The sequence below is a fragment of the Geotrypetes seraphini genome, chromosome 2, assembly GCF_902459505.1.
Source record: "Geotrypetes seraphini chromosome 2, aGeoSer1.1, whole genome shotgun sequence".
NCBI lineage: Eukaryota > Metazoa > Chordata > Amphibia > Gymnophiona > Dermophiidae > Geotrypetes > Geotrypetes seraphini.
Genome location: NC_047085.1, coordinates 488546567 through 488566640, shown reverse-complemented (window position 1 = coordinate 488566640; position 20074 = coordinate 488546567). Strand labels below are relative to the sequence as shown.

Below are 20074 nucleotides of genomic sequence, written 5' to 3'. Positions count from 1 at the left end.
AGAAGGAAGAATATAGATGCCCAGACCAGGGAAGGGAAGAAGGGGGAAAGGAAAGGAGAGAGATGCTGGGACCATAGGGAAGAAGGGAGGGAAGGGAAAGAAAGGAAAGGAGAGGCAAGATACACCATAGGGAAGAAGAAGGAAGGGAAGGAAATGTCAGACCATGGGGGGAGGGGGAAGGAGGAAAGGAGAGAGAGAAGGAGAGAAATGCCAGCTCATGGAGGGATGGAGAAATGCTAAATTATGAGGTGGGGTGGCATGTAGGATGGGAGCGGGGGATGCCAAACCACAGGAATGGAAAGAAGAGAGAGATGGAAGGGAAAGAGCCGGAGATGCCAGCTTGTAGGGTGCAGTGGGGTGTAAAATGAGGAAAAAAAAGGAGACAGATTCCAGACCATAAGAGGGAAGGGAAGGGAGGGGAGGGAAAGAGACAGATACAAGATCATATGAAAGAGTGGGAGAAAGGAAAGAGAAGAGAGAGATGTCAGACCTGGGGGGGAGGAGGAAAGGAGAGGAGATGCCAAGCCATGGAGATGGGGGAAGAAGGGTAGGAGAGATGGAAGGGAAGGAGACTGAGATCCCAGACCTTGGGGGGAGAGGGGAGGGGAAGAAACAGAGATGCCAGACCATGGGGTGAGGTGGGGACTGGAGGAAGAGATGGAAAGGAAGGAGACAGAGATGGCAGACCATGGGGGAGGGAAGAAGACCATGATGTCAGACTGTGGGGTGACATGAGGAATGAGAGAGATGCAATAGTATATGTGTGTTTTTCCATATATTGGATCCCTATTCAGTTGGTTTTTTTTTAAATTAAAGAATAAACATAATGAATATGTATAAAATGTATGTATGCCAATGTACCATACCACACCCTTCCCCCCAAATGAAACAGTTAAACTATGCCCATAAGAGAAGGGATATACTGGACACCTTGGGTGGGGGTTATGGAGGTAGAAAAAGATGGAAGAGATTCTGGCCATGAAGGGGAAGAACCTTGAACTGTCCCTGAGGAAAGAAGGGGGATAAACTTCACTTAGAGCATCAGAGATCCTTGGGCTGGCCATGAGAACATTTTAATTTGTAGTGCAATCTGTTCTAATAGCTCGTTTTGCTATTTCGATTTTCCAGATGATTTTAGAATTAGATTGACTTATCTGTTTCATTTGTTTATAATCAGGGTCCCCTACTTGTACAGGACCCCAGCCTCTGCCTGTACACAAGGACAGCCCTTCTCAAGCCTGGCAAAGCATCAGTCTTCAGCAATAGCTTCCCTCTGAGCTTTTTTATTTCCTATCATGGGCCTAAGTCCAGCTTGCTGGCAAAGGTTAGGAAGATCTGAAACCAGAAATTCAACTGTTAATTGAAGTAAAGGAGAGTTTTCATTCATGGTTTTCCTTTTTATGTTTATTATTTTCTTTGCCAAATGTAAATCTTGTCTCTGTTTTAATGAGCTATTGTAACACTCTAAATAAAAACTTTCATCATTGTTGAATGCCCTTGTTTACTTTACACAGCCAATTACCTGCATACCCAAGTACAGTATGAACTATGACGCTTGTTTCATTGTTATAGTGTACAATTTTATTTTTTTAAATTCTTTATTCATTTTTACATCAAATACATAGTGCAAACAGAAGAACAAACAAGTAAAATAGCATACTGCACTTCGTTCCACTCAAATAATATAATGTAATGTAATGTAATTTATTTCTTATATACCTCTACATCCGTTAGGTTCTAAGCGGTTTACAGAAAATATACATTAAGATTAGAAATAAGAAAGGTACTTGAAAAATTCCCTTACTGTCCCGAAGGCTCACAATCTAACTAAAGTACCTGGAGGGTAATAGAGAAGTGAAAAGTAGAGTTAGAGGAAAAATAAAAATAAAATAAACATTTTAACAAGACAGCATTGATCTAAATACTTTGGAAGGTAGAAGAGAGGAGAGAAAGGAATAGAAGCAGAAGGGGGAGCCGTTGAACAGTAGAATTCTGGAGAAATTTAAATGATAGAAATAGAACAAAACAAAGACAAAAGGCAAAACAATAGATAAGATTAAAGATAAATCATAAGCTGGAAAGAAAAATAAAATAAAACTTTGTCTTCAATCCACGGTTTCAGCGTCAGTGATGAAGTGGAGCAAGTAAGTTTAGGAGGAGCGATTGACGTTTCCAGAAAGGGCTTCTTCAGGGAAGAGACTTGGCCGACAGTCCCAGGATGCCTATGTCTACAGTTATACAGTTATTAAATCCCACCTCCCAAACTCCCTCCCCCTCACCTCCTGGATGTGTATAACAATCTTTCACAAGACAAAGGGAAATAATATTAATGTATCATAATTTGCAGTACTTTGTTAATGGGCCCCAAATTTCCTTAAATTTACTATGATGTCCCCTCTGTATAGAATAAATGTTTTCAAACTTATAAATTTGACAAAAGGACTCCCCCCCCCCCTAAACTATAATTCAAGTTATCCCAATTTTTCCAATTTTTCAGAAACATCTGCATGGCCACTCCTGTCATGATGAGGAACAATTTATTCTGATTTGCATTTATAGGTTTCTTGGTTAATAATATCGTACCAAATAATACTATATCATATGATATTGATAAAGGAACTTCCAATATCGTAATAATTTGACCCCAAATAGATTTCCAGAATTTGAGTATCAAAGGACAAAAATAAAGCAAACGATCTATTGTAATTAGTATGACTTCTGTTTAGGAAATAAATCTATCAAACAAAACAGTCTTAATTTCTTTCCGGAATGCGCCATAGGTCAACCTGGCTCCATTGATGCAAATGCCTAACCAGGACTGCTGTTTACTTGCTTGAAACATAAAAGTCCTATCCAAAAAGGACATGTACTTTCGGCAAAACCTTTTGCAGTTTATTATGAATAGAGAGGTTAAAAATGTAACTTACTGACTCCCAAAACAAAGATGGAAAAGACACCAATCACCTGCCAAAGTCGCAGACCCCAGAAAACTACAGTCTCTGATGTAACAGGATCTGGTTTCTTTTTAGGGGGCTCCGTGGTCGCCTAGAAAATAGAGAAAATATGAATTGATAATCATATACTTGCGACATCTCCAAAATAGGTAAACCTTGAATATGATACAATGTAAAGAAGCTTTGAAGAACGACTACACTTGTTTGCATATCCCTCAATAAAATTATGTCATTATAAAAGGTTCCTCGAGAGAACCTTTTCTTTTCAGGCTGGCCAAAACTGTGTTAGAAGCTTCTTCTTATCTCGATTTCAGAAAACAGATAAAAACTCAATTATTTAACAGGTTGGGTTTTTAATGAATCTTATTCTTTTACCTTTTAACTTCTATTTTAACATTGTTGTATCCTTCCTATATTGTAAGTATTTCTTTTTATATTGTATGCACTTAATCTGTCGAATCTCAAACGATTTGCATTGTTTGTACTATGCTTAACTGTTGTGAACTGCCTAGAACTCACGGGTGTGGCGGCATATAAAAATAAATTATTATTATTATTAAATTATTATTACCCTTTGTTAATACTCAAGTTGCTCCTGCGTTCCAAGGTAAACAGGGTCATTTTTGTAACCGTGCATGAACAAACTTTGCGCATAAGTTCCTTGATGTGGGATTTCCAGGATTTTCAAAGCAAAATTGCAGACAGACTTCCACTTTGAAAGTCGCCTCAGGAAAACATGTACAGCGCATCCTCGCTATTCTGTACTCACGGAGTCGCTCATTCACACAAAATGAAGTGTAAGCAAATTTTTGCTATTCGCGGGCATTTTTGCTTATTAATGGCCATGCACCATATAGTGCAAGTGTAAATGAAAGTGTGTTCCCATGGGGATGAAGAGATTCAAAGAGCTGTGTGTGAGTATTTAAGCACCAAAAGACTGTTAAGGGCATTTTCAAAAAATTAAGACATCCAAAAAATGGCATAAATCGGCACTTGGATGTACTAATCGCCATGTCCAAGTGCCAATTTTCATAACCGTCTTTCTGGATGTCTTACGAGTCATTCTACCCGCTGTGCATCCAAAACTACAGGAGTTGGAGGCATGGTATGGGCGGGTTTAAACTTGAATGCCCTGCCCCTATAATTAAACCTTTCCCAAGACATCCTGGATGGAACTTAATAATAATAATAACAACTTTATTTTTCTACTAGTCTTATAGCCCGTTACATTAACGGATGCTAGAATATATATGTGTATGTCTGTTTTTATTTTTTTCTCTCTCTCCTTAGTCACTTTCTGTATTTCTGTCTGTCTTTGCCTGCTCCCCCTGTCCATTCTCCCTTCTTTTTACCTCCCCTGTGTCCTCCACCACCCCATCACTGCTCACTTTATCCAGTAGAAGCCCTTCTCCCTTGGTTTTACCTCCCCCTGTCCATCATCACCTCCTTCCTGCTCCCCCTGTCCAGCAGTAGGCCTGTCTTTATTTTTCTTCCCCCCTTCCCTGTTCATCAGCACCTCTTCCCCTGTACATCAACCCCTTTTGTGTCCTCCATTTCCGTGTGTTGCAGCATTTCCCTCCCACCCCACTTCCCTGTGCAGTATTTTTCTCCCCCCCATACGCCGTGCCGCAGGAGAAGCAGTGCCCAACTTAAAACCCGGAAGGGTTGGCTTTTGATGTTTGTCTGCTGCGGCCTGCAGCCGCCGACAGCCGGCGCGGCCAGCAGCCGCGGCGGCCGACATCCAACTCGGGCCGCCGCGGCCGACATCCGCCTCGTGGGGGGGGAGGAAGAGAGAGAGCGGAGAGGCGGTGTGGACGGCAGGCGGGGATCATGCTAGTAGCCACCGCTGCGTCTTTCAACAGGGAGCAAGACAGAGCGTAAGCCGTGCATGCGCACTTCCTATGTGTTGCTACAGCTCACGGAAAACCGGCGCACACATAGGAAATGCGCATGCGCGGCCTAGCGTTTTATTATATTAGATACCGCCACAATCTTGTGACTTCTAGGCGGTTTACAGTGAAGAGAGCTGGACAATCAGTGAATTACAGAATACAAATAGCGATGTGAGCTAGACCTTTTTTATAAGCGTCTGAGGGGCTCATAATAATATTTCTTTTTAAAAAGCAGCTTAAGTCGATACTTGGACAATCAATAAGACAGATCGTCCAAGTACTGATAATCAAAATTGGTTTTAGACATATCTAAAACCAGCTTAGGACTTTACCTTGCCTCTGTATGCCTAGAATGAAAAGATGTTTTTGGAGGAGTGGATAGGGCGGGAGGTGGGCCAACCTAGACTTAGTCGTCTAGCAGCCATAATCAAGAAACTTTGACAGGTTGCCAGACAGAACTTACCATATTTTTCGCTCCATAAGACGCACCCTAGATTTAGAGCAGGAAAACAAGAAAAAAACATTCTGAACCAAATTCTCCCTGACAGGCTCTGCACCCAACCCCACACTCATTGCCAGGCTCTGCACCCTGTCCCCCCTCCCTGCCAGGCTCTGAACTCTGTGCCCCCCTCTGGTGGTCTATTGGTAGGCTGGGACAGGGCACAGATGTTAAGGCAGATGACTTTTTAAAATATGCAATGTCACCTCAGTAACAACTATAGAAAAATAGACAAATATAGGGCAAAATATAGACAGCAGATATAAATTCTCCAAACTGACACATTTTGATCACTAAATTGAAAATAAAATCATTTTTCCTACCTTTGTTGTCTACTGATTTCTTTCCTTCTTTCTTTCTTTCCTCAGGCCCAACAATTGTCCCTTCTTCCCTCCCTCCTTCCTAAGTGCCCCTCAATGCCTTCCAAGCCTTTGTCCTCTTCCTCACCCCATTGTCTGATGATTTCTTTCTTTCTTCAGGCCCAACTATTGTCCCTTCTTCCGTCCCTCCTTCCTATGTCCCCCTCAATGCTTTCCAGCCTTCCTCACCCCGTTGTCTAGTGATTTCTCTTTCTTTCCTTCCTCAGGCCCAAAAATTGGCCTTTCCTCCCTCCCTCCTATGTTCCCCTCACTGCCTTCCAACCTTTGTCCTCTTCCCTCCCCCAACTAGGCCCAACAACTGTCCTTTCCACCCTCCCTCCTACGTTCACCTCACTACCTTCCAACCTTTGTCCTCTTCCCTCCCCCAACTCAGGCCCAACAACTGTCCTTTCCACCCTCCCTCCTACGTTCACCTCACTACCTTCCAACCTTTGTCCTCTTCCCTCCCCCAACTCAGGCCCAACAACTGTCCTTTCCACCCTCCCTCCTACGTTCACCTCACTACCTTCCAGCCTGTCCTCTTCTGTCCCCTCTCAAGCCTGCCCACCCGCCTGCTGGTTTTAATTGCCTCCTGCTGCTGCCACTGTGAGAACACGTCCACGAAGCAGCAGCAGCGGGGGGGGGGGGACGACGACGACTCCTGGCTAAAGCAGCGGGTCAAACTCATCAGCGCGGCACCGAGAGCGGCCCAAGAGTGAGTGATGAGCGGGAACCCAGCGGCGCTTCACTCCCTAACAAAACAAATTGCTGGGAAGGGCCAAGCGGATGCAGCAATTGCACGCCGCCGGCCCAAAAGCCTTACCCCCGACATCAATTCCGACGTCGGAGAGAAGGTCCGGGTCACCCATTGGCTGGCTTGAACCTTCTGTATGATGTCAGAATTGACGGGGGTAAGGCTTCTGGGCCGGCGGCATGCAATCGCTGCACCTGCCTGGCCCTTCCCTTCTTCTGCTTGCAGCGAGCATCCCTTCCTCTACTTGCAGCAGTGGCAGCGGGCCAATCTAAATAAGGTAACGGGCCGGGGGGGGGGTATTCGCTCCATAGGACACACCTTTTTTTCCACCCACTTTTTTGTGGGAAAAAGTGTGTCTTATGGAGCGAAAAATACGGTATATTTTTGACTTAGACCAAGTCAAAACAGGTATAAGTTCTGAATCAGGCCGCTGAGCTGATCGTGGCTGCTGTGATTAGCACAGCGGCCCAGACAACCCGTCCCCTGCACCGGTAATGATCACAGCAGGAGAGATGCCCAATCTCTCCTGCCGCGATCACCCACAACCCTCCTCCCCTGCGCGATCATCGGCAGAAGAGTGCCAATTAGCCACCAATGACTAATTTATGGTGGGAAGTATGAACCCACCAAAACTACTTTATAGGTGCCACCTGCAGCCATAAGGACTATGGAACTCCTTAGTGGGTCAGATGCAAAATTGCTGTAAAAAGGTAGGTTTAGAAAATTATTAAAGACGTAACTCTTTGTAGATGCCTTTTTTTTAGTTATTTCAGCCACAACTGATGAACTATCTATTAGCTCTTTTGTCCACATTATGGTATTTTCCTGAGAATTGTATGTATTTTTATTTTATTATATGAGTATTTTATCATGTGATTTTTTTATTGTGTTATTTTAACATTGCGTATGTAACATGTAAAATGCCTAGTTTTAGACGGTATATAAATTTTTAAAATAAATAAATATTGGGATGGTAGACAGGTGGGTATAGTAGGTTTGGGGGAGTTTTGGAGGGCTCACCATACATTAGAAGGGGGTTATTTCCGCCCCCTCTCCACAAGTATCAATTAGTATTGTCATTGTTTATATCTTAAGTCACGTCACCTCATTGATTTTAAATTTTATATTTTACCTGTTTTGTTCACCGCTTAGATAACTGTATTTTAAGCGGTGATAAGATGCTGCGATATCTTATCAACAGCCCATAATAAAGACCTCGTGACAGTGACAGTTACAATAATAAGTAAAAGGCAACTTACATGAAATAGCAAAGTACAGCATATTGGCTATAAGGATAACATATATACGAAATAGCAATCTGATGTTCTTATGGGTCTGACTCCTCCCTCTGTTATACCCGTCGGCATAATATTTATAGTAGCCTAGGGAACCACCTAGTTACAGATTACATCACATTCATCGATTTTAATGGCTATATGGTGTATACACTTATAATGGAGCCATACTGAAGTGTGATGTCACCTGGTACCAAAACTGACCTTTCTATATTTCCCTGACAAATGCATTCCCAATACCAGAGAGCAAGCCCCCACCTTCCTGAGTTACACTGTCCTTCGCTATTACTTCTTAGGAAGACCTCTTTCTGTTCTGAAAAGTCCCAAAACAGTGATGCCACAGTCAGGAGTTCTGACTGCTGGTTTCTGGAGCAAAGGTGAATCTCTTTCTTACTGGCAGAAAGGAAAACGACTGCTTAGAAGGTTGAAATCATATGCACAATGTCTCTCGCGTGAGCGGACTGCTGGGCATGATGGACCACTGCCAGCTGTGGTAATACTTATGTTCTTATGTTCTCTTAGAAATATAACTATTTGAGGTTCTCGGTGGTCTTCGCCTACAATTTATGCAATTCTTATGGCTTGCATCTTCTTCCGCCTACATTTTCTTGCAGGTCTTACTCCCGATTCTCCTCTGATTCGTCCTCAGCTGTGTATCAAATTTTAAATAAATTTGGAAACTTAGATGTAGGATAAAAACTTGTATCGAAAATCTTGTACTGTAACTATGGCAACTTGTAACTTGTTAACTGCATGTTATGTATGTTTAACCTGTAACCCATTCTGAGTTCTTTGGGGAGAACAGGATAGGAAATGAATTGAATAAATGTACTGGCATCCTTTATGAGAAGTTCGCAGGAGTGTCCTCTAAGGTGCCCCACTGCTCTGTTGGTATGTCTATCCAAATGGTCTGGAATAGGACGTTTTGAACTTGGACAGTTTTGTGGTCGAAAATGGTGAATAAAGCTATACATCCTAAGGGTTGGACATCCTGGTGACCAGGACGTTTAAGTAGACAATGTAAAAAAAAAAATTGGATATCTCGCGGTGTTGCTGGTTTCGAAAATGGCCATTTCTCCACCTCCAACTTTGAACTTCTTGCAGGAAACATCCAAAGTTGGACTTAGACGTCCTATCAAAAATGGGCCTTCTGTATATACTGTGATTTTACAAAAACAAAACTGTATAAAATACATTTATAAAATGCATAAAATGTAAGTAAACTGTTCTTTACAAGAAGGGTACAGGAAATGATGAGTTTAGGGTCATAGGTAGAAACAGTATACAGTAAACCTAAGAACATAAGAATTGTCATACTGGGACAGACCGAAGGCCCATCAAGTCCAGTATCCTGTTTTCAACAGTGGCCAACCCAGGGCCCAAGTACCTAGCTAGATCCCAAGTAGTAAAACAGAATAAGGAGTGGATTTCCCCAAGCCATCTCAATAAAGGCCTATGGACTTCTCTTTTAGGAAATTATCCAAGCCTTTTTTAAACCCCGCCAAGCTAACTGATTTCACCACATTCTCTGGCAATGAATTCCAGAATTTAATTACATGTTGTGTGAAGAAATATCTTCTCCGGTTTGTTTTAAAACTACTACTTAGTAGCTTCATCGCATGTCCCCTAGTCCTAGTATTTTTGGAAAGAGTGAACAAGCATTTCACATCTACCCTTTCCACTCCACTCAGTATTTTATAGACCTCTATCATATCACCCCTGAGCCATCTCTTCACCAAGCTGAATAATCCTAGTGACTTAACCTTTCCTCACAGGGAAGGCTTCCCAACCCTTTTATCATTTTTGTCACCCTTCTCTGTATCTTTTTTAATTCCGCTATATCTTTCTTGAGATATGGCGACCAGAACTGTACACAGTATTCAAGTTATGGCTGTATCATAGAGCGATACAAGAGCATTATAACAGGGTCACACAGGATCTAATCTCCCTTTTCCCATAGGATTAATGGATCCATATTCATGTTTTCAGTATTCATGGGGTTTTCAAGGAACCCCACAGCAAATAGCTAGAACACACTAAATAACAAAATAATAAGAAAAGAAACTGATACAATTTAAGTGACAAGAAAAGTGTCTTTGGGGTGATTTAACACCCTGTTCAACACCCTATGCCCCAATATTTATAAATGATCTGGAAACTGGAATGACAAGTGAGGAAATTAAATTTGCAGATGACACAAAATTATTCAAAGTTGTCAAAACACGAGGTCTGTGGAAAAATTGCAGGAAGAGCATGGGAAATTGGAAGTCTGGGCGTCCAAATGACAGATTAGATTTAGGGCTCTTTTTACGAAGGCGTGTTAGTGGGTTTTCATCATGCACTAACCCCCGCGCTGGCCGAAAAACTACCGCCTGCTCAAGAGGAGGCGGTAGCGGCCAGCGCGGCCGGTGGTTTAGCGTGCACTATTACGCGCATTAAACTGCTAGCGCGGTTTTGTAAAAGGAGCCCTTAATGTGGACAAATGCAAAGTGATGCACATTGGGAGGAATACTCCAAATCATAGTTACCTTAAGCTAGGGTCCACCTTAGGCGGCAGCACCCAAGAAAAAGATCTGGATGTCATTGTAGACTCTACACTGAAATCTTCTGGCCCAGTGTGCAGCCATGACAAAAAAAAAAAAAAAAAAAAAAAAAAAATCAAACAGGACACTAGGGGCTCCTTTTACTAAGCTGCAAAAGCGTTTTTAGCGTGCGCAGAATTTTAGCACGCGCTAAACCGGCGCTAAGCAACTAGAACTAACACCAGCTCAATGCTGGCGTTAGCGTCTAGCGCACGGGGCAATTCTGCATGCGCTAAGCGCACGCTTAAACCACTATCGCAGCTTAGTAAAAGGAGCCCTAGGAATTATTAGGAAAGGGATGGTAAATAATACCAAGAATATTATAATGCCTTTGTATCGCTCCATAGAGTGTCTACCTTGAGTATTGAGCAGAGTTCTGGTTGCTGTATCTCAAAAAAGATATAGCGGAATTAGGAAAGGTTCAAAGAAGAGCAACCAAAATGATAAAAGGGGATGGACATCCTCTCGAATGAGGAAGGAGTAAAGAGGTTGGGGCTCTTCAGCTTGGAAAAGAGAGACTGCTAAGGGGGGGTTATAATTGAGGTCTGCAAAATCCAGAGTAGGAGGAAATATTTTTTTTTCCCTTCAAAGAATCGTTAAGCTCTGGAACTCGTGCCAGAAGATGTGGTTACAGTAGTTGGCATAGCTTGATTGTAAGAAAAGTTTGAACAAGTTCCTGGAGGAAAAGTCCATAGCCTGCTATTGAGATATACATGGGGGGGGGGGGGGAAACCACTGCTTGCCCTGGATCAGTAGTATGGAATATTGCTGTTATTTAGAGTTTTGCCAGGTACTTGGGACTTGGATTGGCCTCTGTGGAAACAGGATAACTGGGGCTAGCTGGACCATTGGTCTGACCCAGTATGACTATTTTTGTGTTCATTTATTTAGAAAGTGGTCTTCAACACAGAGCCTCTTTGGTTATTACTGCTGCTGCTACACTTTGGGTTGCAAATAGCACATGCTTTTGATTTTTCAAACTTTTCTTTGGCTAAATGCCAGCATTTCTTGGACCACGGTTTGTGTTATCCTTTCTTCAAAATTGAAGAGCCAAAAAAATATGGAATTCTTTTTTAAATAGAGGTTTGGATAGCGAAAGAAATAAATATTATCTTTCAGAAGTCAACCTGTTTTGTAGTAGAGATGGACAGCCAGAAAATGTTTTGTGTCATTTGTGGCTGAAAACCCACTCCTACAACCAGAAAGAGGCAAGGAAATCAGCGATGAAATCCTATAAACACCACGTAGCCGAAGCCACAAAAACCTACTTTGCCTCAGAAATAGACAACCACATCTTTGATGTCAAGAAACTGTTCCAAATAATGCACACAACTACTGTCCCCCCCCCAAGATCAGACTTAGGAACCATTAATAACCAACCCAATGCCCATGAATTAGAAAACTACTTCCAAGACAAAATTAAGAGCATACAAGCAGAAATCAGTAATATATCAAGTACCATAAACCCAAAGATCCAATCTGACCCCTGCACAGAAGACCAAATCTGGAGCACCTGTGAACCTTTCACCCAAGATGAGATGGTCCCCAACTAAACAAACTATCTACCAGAAGCATTGTATTGGACATATGCTCATTGCACCTTTACTTCCACGTCCCAAATGAATTCATTCATTGGCTGACCACGTTGATGAACAACCTCTTACAAGAGGGCCAGCTACCTGCCCAAAAAGTCAAGGATAGGCCTGAGAGTTTCAAACCCATAGCCAGAATATCTCTGCTCACCAAACTAACCAGCAAAATCAAACAGATGACCAGTAAGGGGCACCAATCAATCCTCCTACAGTTTGACATAGTATTTGACTCCATGGATCACAAGCTCCTACTGAATCAATGAACTAGGTCTGACTGGAACTGTCCTCAGCTGGTTCAAAGACTTCCCGACAAACAAAGAATACTGTGTATGTAAAGATGGCACCTTCTCCCAAAGCTAGAAAGCAGTCTTTGCAGTACTTCATGGGTCCGCACTCTCACTGGTTTTCTTCAACATATTTATGAGCACCCTACGCAATCTCACCTTCACCGACGGTGAATGTCTACTATCCTACGCAGACAACATCTTCCTCTTGATTCCACTCTATACCGATGCTAGGGAATCCTCCCAGAAAAGGTTCCAAAAGCGTTGAAAAAAATCTACTCCTGGGCACTCTCCAACAAACTAAAATTAAATACCACCCAAACCAAACTACTATGGAGCTACAATTCCACGCATTCTGCTCCCACAAACCTATTCTTATTCTCCGGCGCAACACAGAGGATGAAAACTTAAAAAACATAATCAAAATCTTTTTTTCATATCAAGCAACGTTATGGGGTAAGGATTTAGAACAATTGCTTTTGCTTACTGACGCTTATGGGGAATTTAGGAGATATCTAAAAACATATCTGTTTTCGAAGTATTTAGGCAGATAATTCGTAAAAATTTTATTATGCACTATTTTGATCATTTTAGTGTCTCTAATATTGGCTTTTAACATTTTTAGTTCTATTAAACTTCTTTTATTGGGTTTTGGGTTTTATTTTTTACTACTGTAAACCGCATAGAACTTTATGGCCTTGCGGTATATAAATTGATTATTATTATTATTATTATTATTAATAATAAATATTGAAAAGACTTCCAAGGTGCTTGGAATCGTGCTAGACTCCACACTTTCCTACGAATATCAAATATCCAACCTCTGGAAAAAAATAACTTTCTACAGTTTAAAGCAATCAAGACTGATCAAAGCTTACTTCTATAACAATCACTTTGCAATTCTGGTCCAAATGCTAGTCATAACACAAGACTACTGCAATTCACTCTACACGGGCATAACTTCTTCTCAAATGTATAAGCTCCAAATGATTCAGAACACTGTGATCAGACTGATCTTTGGCTTAAAAAATATGACACCCCTCCCCCCGTCTCTACTTTCTACCACATTTCACTGGCTACCCGTAAATACTCTAATCTTATTTAAACTTCCCTACATCGTTCACTATACACTAAACACCAACTCACCGGAAGAGATAATCCATCTGTTCTCTAATCTCTACCTCCTTCCTCACCTCAACCAGGATCATCAACACCCACCAGCTGATCATTCCCTCATCCAAAGGAGTGAAATATAAATAAATATTCAACACCGTTTTCACATATGCTGCCACTAGAACCTGGAACGTCATCCCAACATCCATATGAACAGAACTGAATTACTTCATCTTCAGGAAAAGACTGAAAGCATACTTGTTTGATAAATTTCAGCTCAGCCCACTCTCCAAACCTGGAACCCACTCTCCAAACCTGGAACCAACAACTTTCCTTGCCTCTCTTTCCCATTTGCACACTCGTTAATCCAAGTGTAAACCCATAATTGTCTCCTCCCTGCAACTGTATGTAATCTTACTCTATGATATTGAATCTCCTCGTCCCTAGGCCTGTCCGGCCCTCATAATTGTAAATCTGTCCTGCACTCTCTGGATAGCCTCTTGCAACATTGTAACCTTCCTCTACAATGTGATGTAACTATTTCCCCATGACACTGCATGGGCCTCTTATCTTCTAAATCAGTGGTTCCCAACCCTGTCCTGGAGGTCCACCAGACCAATCGGGTTTTCAGGATAGCCCTAATGAATATGCATGAGAGAGATTTGCATATAATGGAAGTGAGAGGCATGCAAATCTGCTCCATGCATATTCATTAGGGCTATCCTGAAAACCCGATTGGTCTGGTGGTCCTCCAGGACAGGGTTGGGAACCACTGTTCTAAATCACCTTGAACCTGTACTGGATAAGTGTGCCAATTACTAGTTCTTTAAGTTCTGGAGAAAAGTATTCTGGAGACCTTGGTAAATGTTTTTCTTTGTTGAATTCATGGATTTATAATGCAGAATTTTGTGTGAAATTCCCAATTATGACCATATGTCAGAGACATTTACCAAGCCTACACCCAATCCTGGTTGTGCAAATAGTGATTCCAGTTCAGAAATTTTGTAAAACCATGTCAGGGGCTGGGGGGGAGGGAGGGGGGTGTTGACAGCTTCTTCGATGAAGAGAGATGAGAGTGATGCTTTGCTAAGGCTGGTACTGAGGGGGAATTGAGTAAGTCAGGGGAATTGTGAGTTGTCCTGGGTGTTTGGGGTCAAGATGGGAGGTTGAAGTGGTTTGCTATAGGTGTGTATGTATTTGTTTGTTTTTTGAGACAGCAGCCATGGCCATCTCTTAATTAATAAAACTGACATGAAATGAAGAGTCATAAAAATAAAATTAAAAACACATTTTTTAAATCAAAATGAAAAAAAAAAGGAAAGCCTGAAATGATACAATATGAATTGGGGTGGGGGGGGGGGGCAGAATAATTGTAAAAGAAAGTGAAAATGAGCAAAACAGGTGGGTCTTGCAGCCTTTAGCTTTTGTGTTCTATGTTTATATCTAGAAGTGGCGAAAGCATACAGAGTTAGTTTTAGAGGCTGGAGCAGTTTGTTGGGTGTTGTGTCAGTTTCACATATGGTAGTTTATAGGCTGATGGGACAGTTGTGGATGGGGATTATTTTGAGGCTGGGGTTGCGACAGCTTGTAGGGTGATAGGATAGATGCAAGGTGGGTTGTTTTGGGTGGTAGAGGAGCTGGGAGGAGTTTTTATGGAGTGGGTCCGTTTTCAGGGATGTTAGGGTGGGATAGTTTGGGGTGGTGTGTCAGTTGCAAAGGATATGTTTTGGGTACAGAAACATAAGAATAGCCTTACTGGGTCAGCCAGTGGTCCTTCTAGCCCAGTATCCTATCTTCACAGTGGCCAATCCAGGTCATAAGTACCTGGTAAAAACCAAAATATTAGCAACATTCATGCTACCGATCCAAGGCAAACAATGGCTTCCCCCATGTCTGTCTCAATAGAAGACTATGGACCTTTCCTCTAGAAACTTGTCCAAACCTTAATTTTTTTTTTTTTTAATACAAGCTACATTAACCTCTCATACCATATCCTCTAGCAATGCGTTTCATTCAGAGCTTAACAATTCTCTGAATGAAAAAAATATTTCCTCCTATTGATTTTATATGTATTTCCCTGTAACTTCATCGAGTGTCCCCCTATTCTTTGTCATTTTTGATGGAGTAAAAAATCAATCCACTTGTACCCATTCTACACCACACAGGAGTTTGTAGACGTCAATCATATCTCCACTCAGCTGTCTCTTTTCCAAGCTGAAAAGCCTTAACCTCTTTGGTCTTTCACCATATGAGAGGAGTTCCAACCCCTTTATCATCTTGGTCGCTCTTCTTTGAACCTTTTCTCGTTCCGCTATATCTTTCTTGAGATAAGGTGACCAGAATTGAATGCAATACTTCAGGTGAGGTCATACCATGAAGCGATACAGGGGCATTATAACATTCTTAGTCTTGTTTACCATCCCTTTTCTAACAATTACTAGCATCTTGTTTGCTTTGTGGCCACCACCACACATCGGGCAGAAGGTTTCAGCATATTGTCTACAATGACACCCAGATCTTATTCTTAGGCGCTGATCACCAAGGTGGATCTAGCATCTGGTAACTATGATTTGGGTTATTCTTCCCAATGTGCATAACTATGCATTTGTCCATCTTAAATGTCATCTGCTATTTGGACCCCCAGTCTTCCAGTTTCCTAAGGTCTGCCTACAATTTTTCACAGTCTGCCAGCATTTTAACAACTTTGAACAGTTTAGTGTTGTCTGCAAATTTAATCACCTCACTCGGCATTCCAATTTCTAGATCATTTATAAATAAGTTAAATAGCACCAGTCTCAGTACAGATCCGTGCGGCGCTCCATTATTCACCCTCCTCCATTGAGAAAAATGCCCAATTAACCCTACTCTCTGTTTTCTGTATGCTAATCAATTTCTAATCCACAACTGAACTTTGCTACCTATCCCCTGACTTTAATTTTCTCAGGAGCCTCTCATGAGGAACTTTGTCAAAAGCTTTATCCACATGTTTATACACACCTTTAAAGAAGTCCAGCAAATTGGTGAGGCAAGACCTCCCTTGGTTGAACACACGCTGATTCTGTCCCATTAAATCATGTTGGTCTATGTTTCACAGTGTATATAGTGGGTGGAAATTGCAGGTAGTAATTCTGGGGGACTGTGCAGTGTGCAAAATAGGGGGGGGCATAGGTAGGGTTACTAGACATCCGTATTTCCCCAGACATGTCCTCCTTTTTGAGGATATATCCGGGGCTCCTGACGGCTTTTCAAAACCCGGCACTTTGTCCAGAATTTGAAAAGCCTCTAAATTACATTGGGCAGGAGGAAATCCACACATGCATAGATTTCCTCCTGCCTGATGAGAGCAGGTGGGCGGGGCCTGGGGTGGGGTTCAGGGCGGGACTGGGGCATAATGGGGCGGGGATGAGTGGACCTGGGCGGACCTTGGGGCAGGTCTAGGGGGGTCCAGATTTTACTATCATAAAATCTGGCAACCCTAGGTATGGGGCACTTTCTGGAGTGGTAGTGCAGCTTGCTTTGTGCTGGGACACTTGCAAGTGGGTAGGGCTTTTTTTTTTTTTAGCTCTTTGGGAGGCAGTTTGTGCATGCAGCATTTACAAGGGGGTAGTTTTAGGGGGTAGGGACAATTTGGGAGTTTAGAAAGATAGGGAATTCTATAACTCAGCTGGTACATTTTTTTTTCTCTTTCTTGGTTTCTCTCAAATTCAACTTTTTTTTTTTTTAACTTTTCTTAAGCTTCTTTCTTTTTATTTTTTTTAATGGTGTATCAAAGGGTTCAGTTCTTTACCCATAATTCTATTCTGCTAGGTTTTCTCCATAGGAATTTTTCCTCCTATTCTTTACAGTCTTTTTTGGTACAAACAGTTCTGAGCTGATTTTTTTTTTTTTAATTTTAATGTTTTTTTAGTAAGCATGTTCAGTTTACCCTAGTTTTCTGTCTACAAAGTAGGAAAGAAGTCACTCTTAAATTACAGTTACCATATGTTTGTTTTCTTTACTTTGATGTTGCATTTGTCTCTTCTATTCATGACCCCTTTATTCTAAACTGTCTTGTGTCCACATTGTTAATGCCAGTAAATCTGCCTTTCATCATATACTTGTTCCCTTGGTATTCTAATCTCCTCCCATGGCTTTCAGCATCACCTCTATGCTGACGGCCCTCAGATCTCTCGCTTTACACCTTAAATCTCGGCAGACATTCAGTCCCTGGTTTCAACCTGCTTGTCTGACATCGCTACCTGGCTATCATGCCCTTTTCTTCAGCTACTGCATTTTGCTTTAAGGGCTCCTGTTACAAAGCCGTGGTAGTGATTCCCCTGCATCAAATATACCGAAGCCCATTCAAATCCTATGTGCTTCAGAGCATTTGTCGCAGAAGAATCGCTACCACAGCTTTGAAAAGGGGGCCCCTAAGTTTCTCTGCTATAGAAGCTGGAACTTTTTTTTCCCACAGAGATGCATTGGGCCATTTTTGGGAAACGCTTGTCTGATTTGGCCCATTTTTTAAAACTCAGTCTGTCTTTTTGTTGATTCCCACATGCCAGTTTTCATTCTATTCCATAAATTTTTATATGTTTACAGAAGCTAGAAGTCCTTCTCCCGTATAAATGCATAGGGTCATGTGGGGGAGGGGGGAGTATGGCCTATTTCTCTGGAACCCCCAAGTCCTATCTCAACCCTTCTGTGTCCTTTTACTGTTTTTGTTTTCGATTTGACAAGTTTCATTCCATTCCACTAAATATTTAAAGAGTTATTTTGCCCCAAGGCAGCTAGACAGACGGACATACCTTCTCAACCCCTCCTTTTAGCATTTCTTTCAACTTCCACTGGGTTGGAAAGAACAAAAACAGATGAAGAGCAATTCTAGAAAAAGATGCGAACGGTACTGAAAAGATGCAAATTGATAAATGAAGGGACTAAGGTTAGGAGGGGAGATGATGAGAGATGGGAAAGGAAAGCTGGAGGAATGAAAGACTTCTGCTATGTGTTAGCTGAATGCTGTGGGCTATTTTCACTCCTGTGTAGTAAGGACAAGCTACTGGTGAGTCAAATATGATTCATGACAAATAGCCTATAATTTTTTTTCTTTTAATGGAATATTGTACTGTGCTTTCTTAAGTATTTTGTTGTATCACTGAATTGTTCCGTCCTCTTTTTCTGTGAACCGTCTACAACTCCTTGGGTGTTGGCGGTATAGAAAAATAAAGTTATTATTATATGTATGACAGAATAATTATTGGTGTGCTTGCCTAGATATACATTTTTCCTTTTATAATTATTTATTTAGTTCATCTCTTATAGAAAAACATTTGAGAGCTGTGTTCACTGGAATTTGTGTATGAGCAACTAAGGGCTCCTTTTACAATGCTGCGTTAAGGAATTAACGCACGGAATAGCGTGCGCTACACTGCCACGCGCGCTAGACGCTAATGCTAGCATTGAGCTGGTGTTAGTTCTAGCTGCGTAGCGTGGGTTTAGCGTGCGCTAAAATGCGTGCACTAAAAACGCTAACGCAGCATAGTAAAAGGAGCCCTAAATGTGTATGCCCCAAACTGATCTACTTTTGTAAGATATAAACTACCATAAGAACATAAGAAGTTGCCTCCACTGGGTCAGACCAGAGGTCCATCCCGCCCAGTGGTCCGCTCCCGCGGTGGCCCACCAGGTCCTTGACCTGTGAAGTGATTTCTGACCATTTTTATAACCTACCTCTGCTTCTATCTGTACCCCTCAATCCCTTTATCCTTTAGGAATCTATCCAAACCTTCCTTGAACCCCTGTACTGTGGTCTGGCCTATCACAACCTCTGGAAGAGCGTTCCATGCGTCCACCACCCTCTGGGTAAAAAAGAACTTCCTAGCATTTGTTCTGAACCTGTCCCCTTTCAATTTCTCCGAGTGACCCCTAGTGTTTGTGGTTCCCCACAGTTCGAAGAATCTGTCCTTGTCCACTTTCTCTATGCCCTTCAGGATCTTGAAGGTTTCTATCATGTCTCCTCTAAGTCTCCTCTTCTCCAGGGAGAACAGCCCCAGCATTTTCAACCTGTCAGCGTATGTAAAGTTTTCCATACCTCTTATCAGTTTAGTCGCTCTTCTCTGGACTCCCTCGAGTACTGCCATGTCTTTCCTGAGGTACGGCAACCAGTACTGGACACAGTACTCTAGGTGCGGGCGCACCATTGCATGATACAGCGGCATGATGATTTCCTTTGTCCTGGTTGTGATATCCTTTTTGATGATGCCCAGCATTCTGTTTGCTTTCTTTGAGGCTGTCGCACACTGCGCCGATGGTTTCAATGTTGTGTTCACCATCACCCCTAGGTCTCTTTCAAGGTTGCTCACCCCTAGCAATATTCCCCCCATTTTGTAGCTGAACATTGGGTTCTTTTTCCCTACATGCATGACCTTGCATTTTTCTATGTTGAAACTCATTTGCCACTTTTTGCCCACTCCTCCAGTCTCGTCAGGTCCCTTTGCAGGTCTTCATAATCCTCCGTGGTTTTGACCCTGCTACAGAGCTTGGTGTCATCAGCAAATTTAATGACCTCACATTTCGTCCACGTCTCCAGGTCGTTGATAAATATATTAAACAGGAGCGGTCCCAACACCGATCCCTGAGGAACTCCGCTCGTGACCCATTGCCAGTCTGAGTAATGCCCTTTTACTCCAACCCTCTGTTTTCTGCCCGCCAGCCAGTGTCTGATCCATTGGTATACATCTCCTTGTACCCCGTGATTCCACAGCTTCTTAA

At 42.1% G+C, this 20074-nt stretch overlaps 1 protein-coding gene across 1 annotated transcript in view; it reads right to left on the bottom strand.

Annotated features, from left to right (window-relative positions):
• Positions 1 to 13521, bottom strand: part of TMIE (transmembrane inner ear) — an 81884-nt gene extending 68363 nt beyond the window's left edge. The window contains exons 1-2 of the mRNA XM_033932900.1: positions 13405 to 13521; positions 2928 to 3045 (exon numbers count right to left, since the gene is read on the bottom strand). Coding sequence (XP_033788791.1) covers positions 2928 to 3045; positions 13405 to 13521 — 235 coding nt within the window. The remainder of the gene's footprint in view (positions 1 to 2927; positions 3046 to 13404) is intronic.
• Positions 13522 to 20074: the final 6553 nt, after the last annotated feature.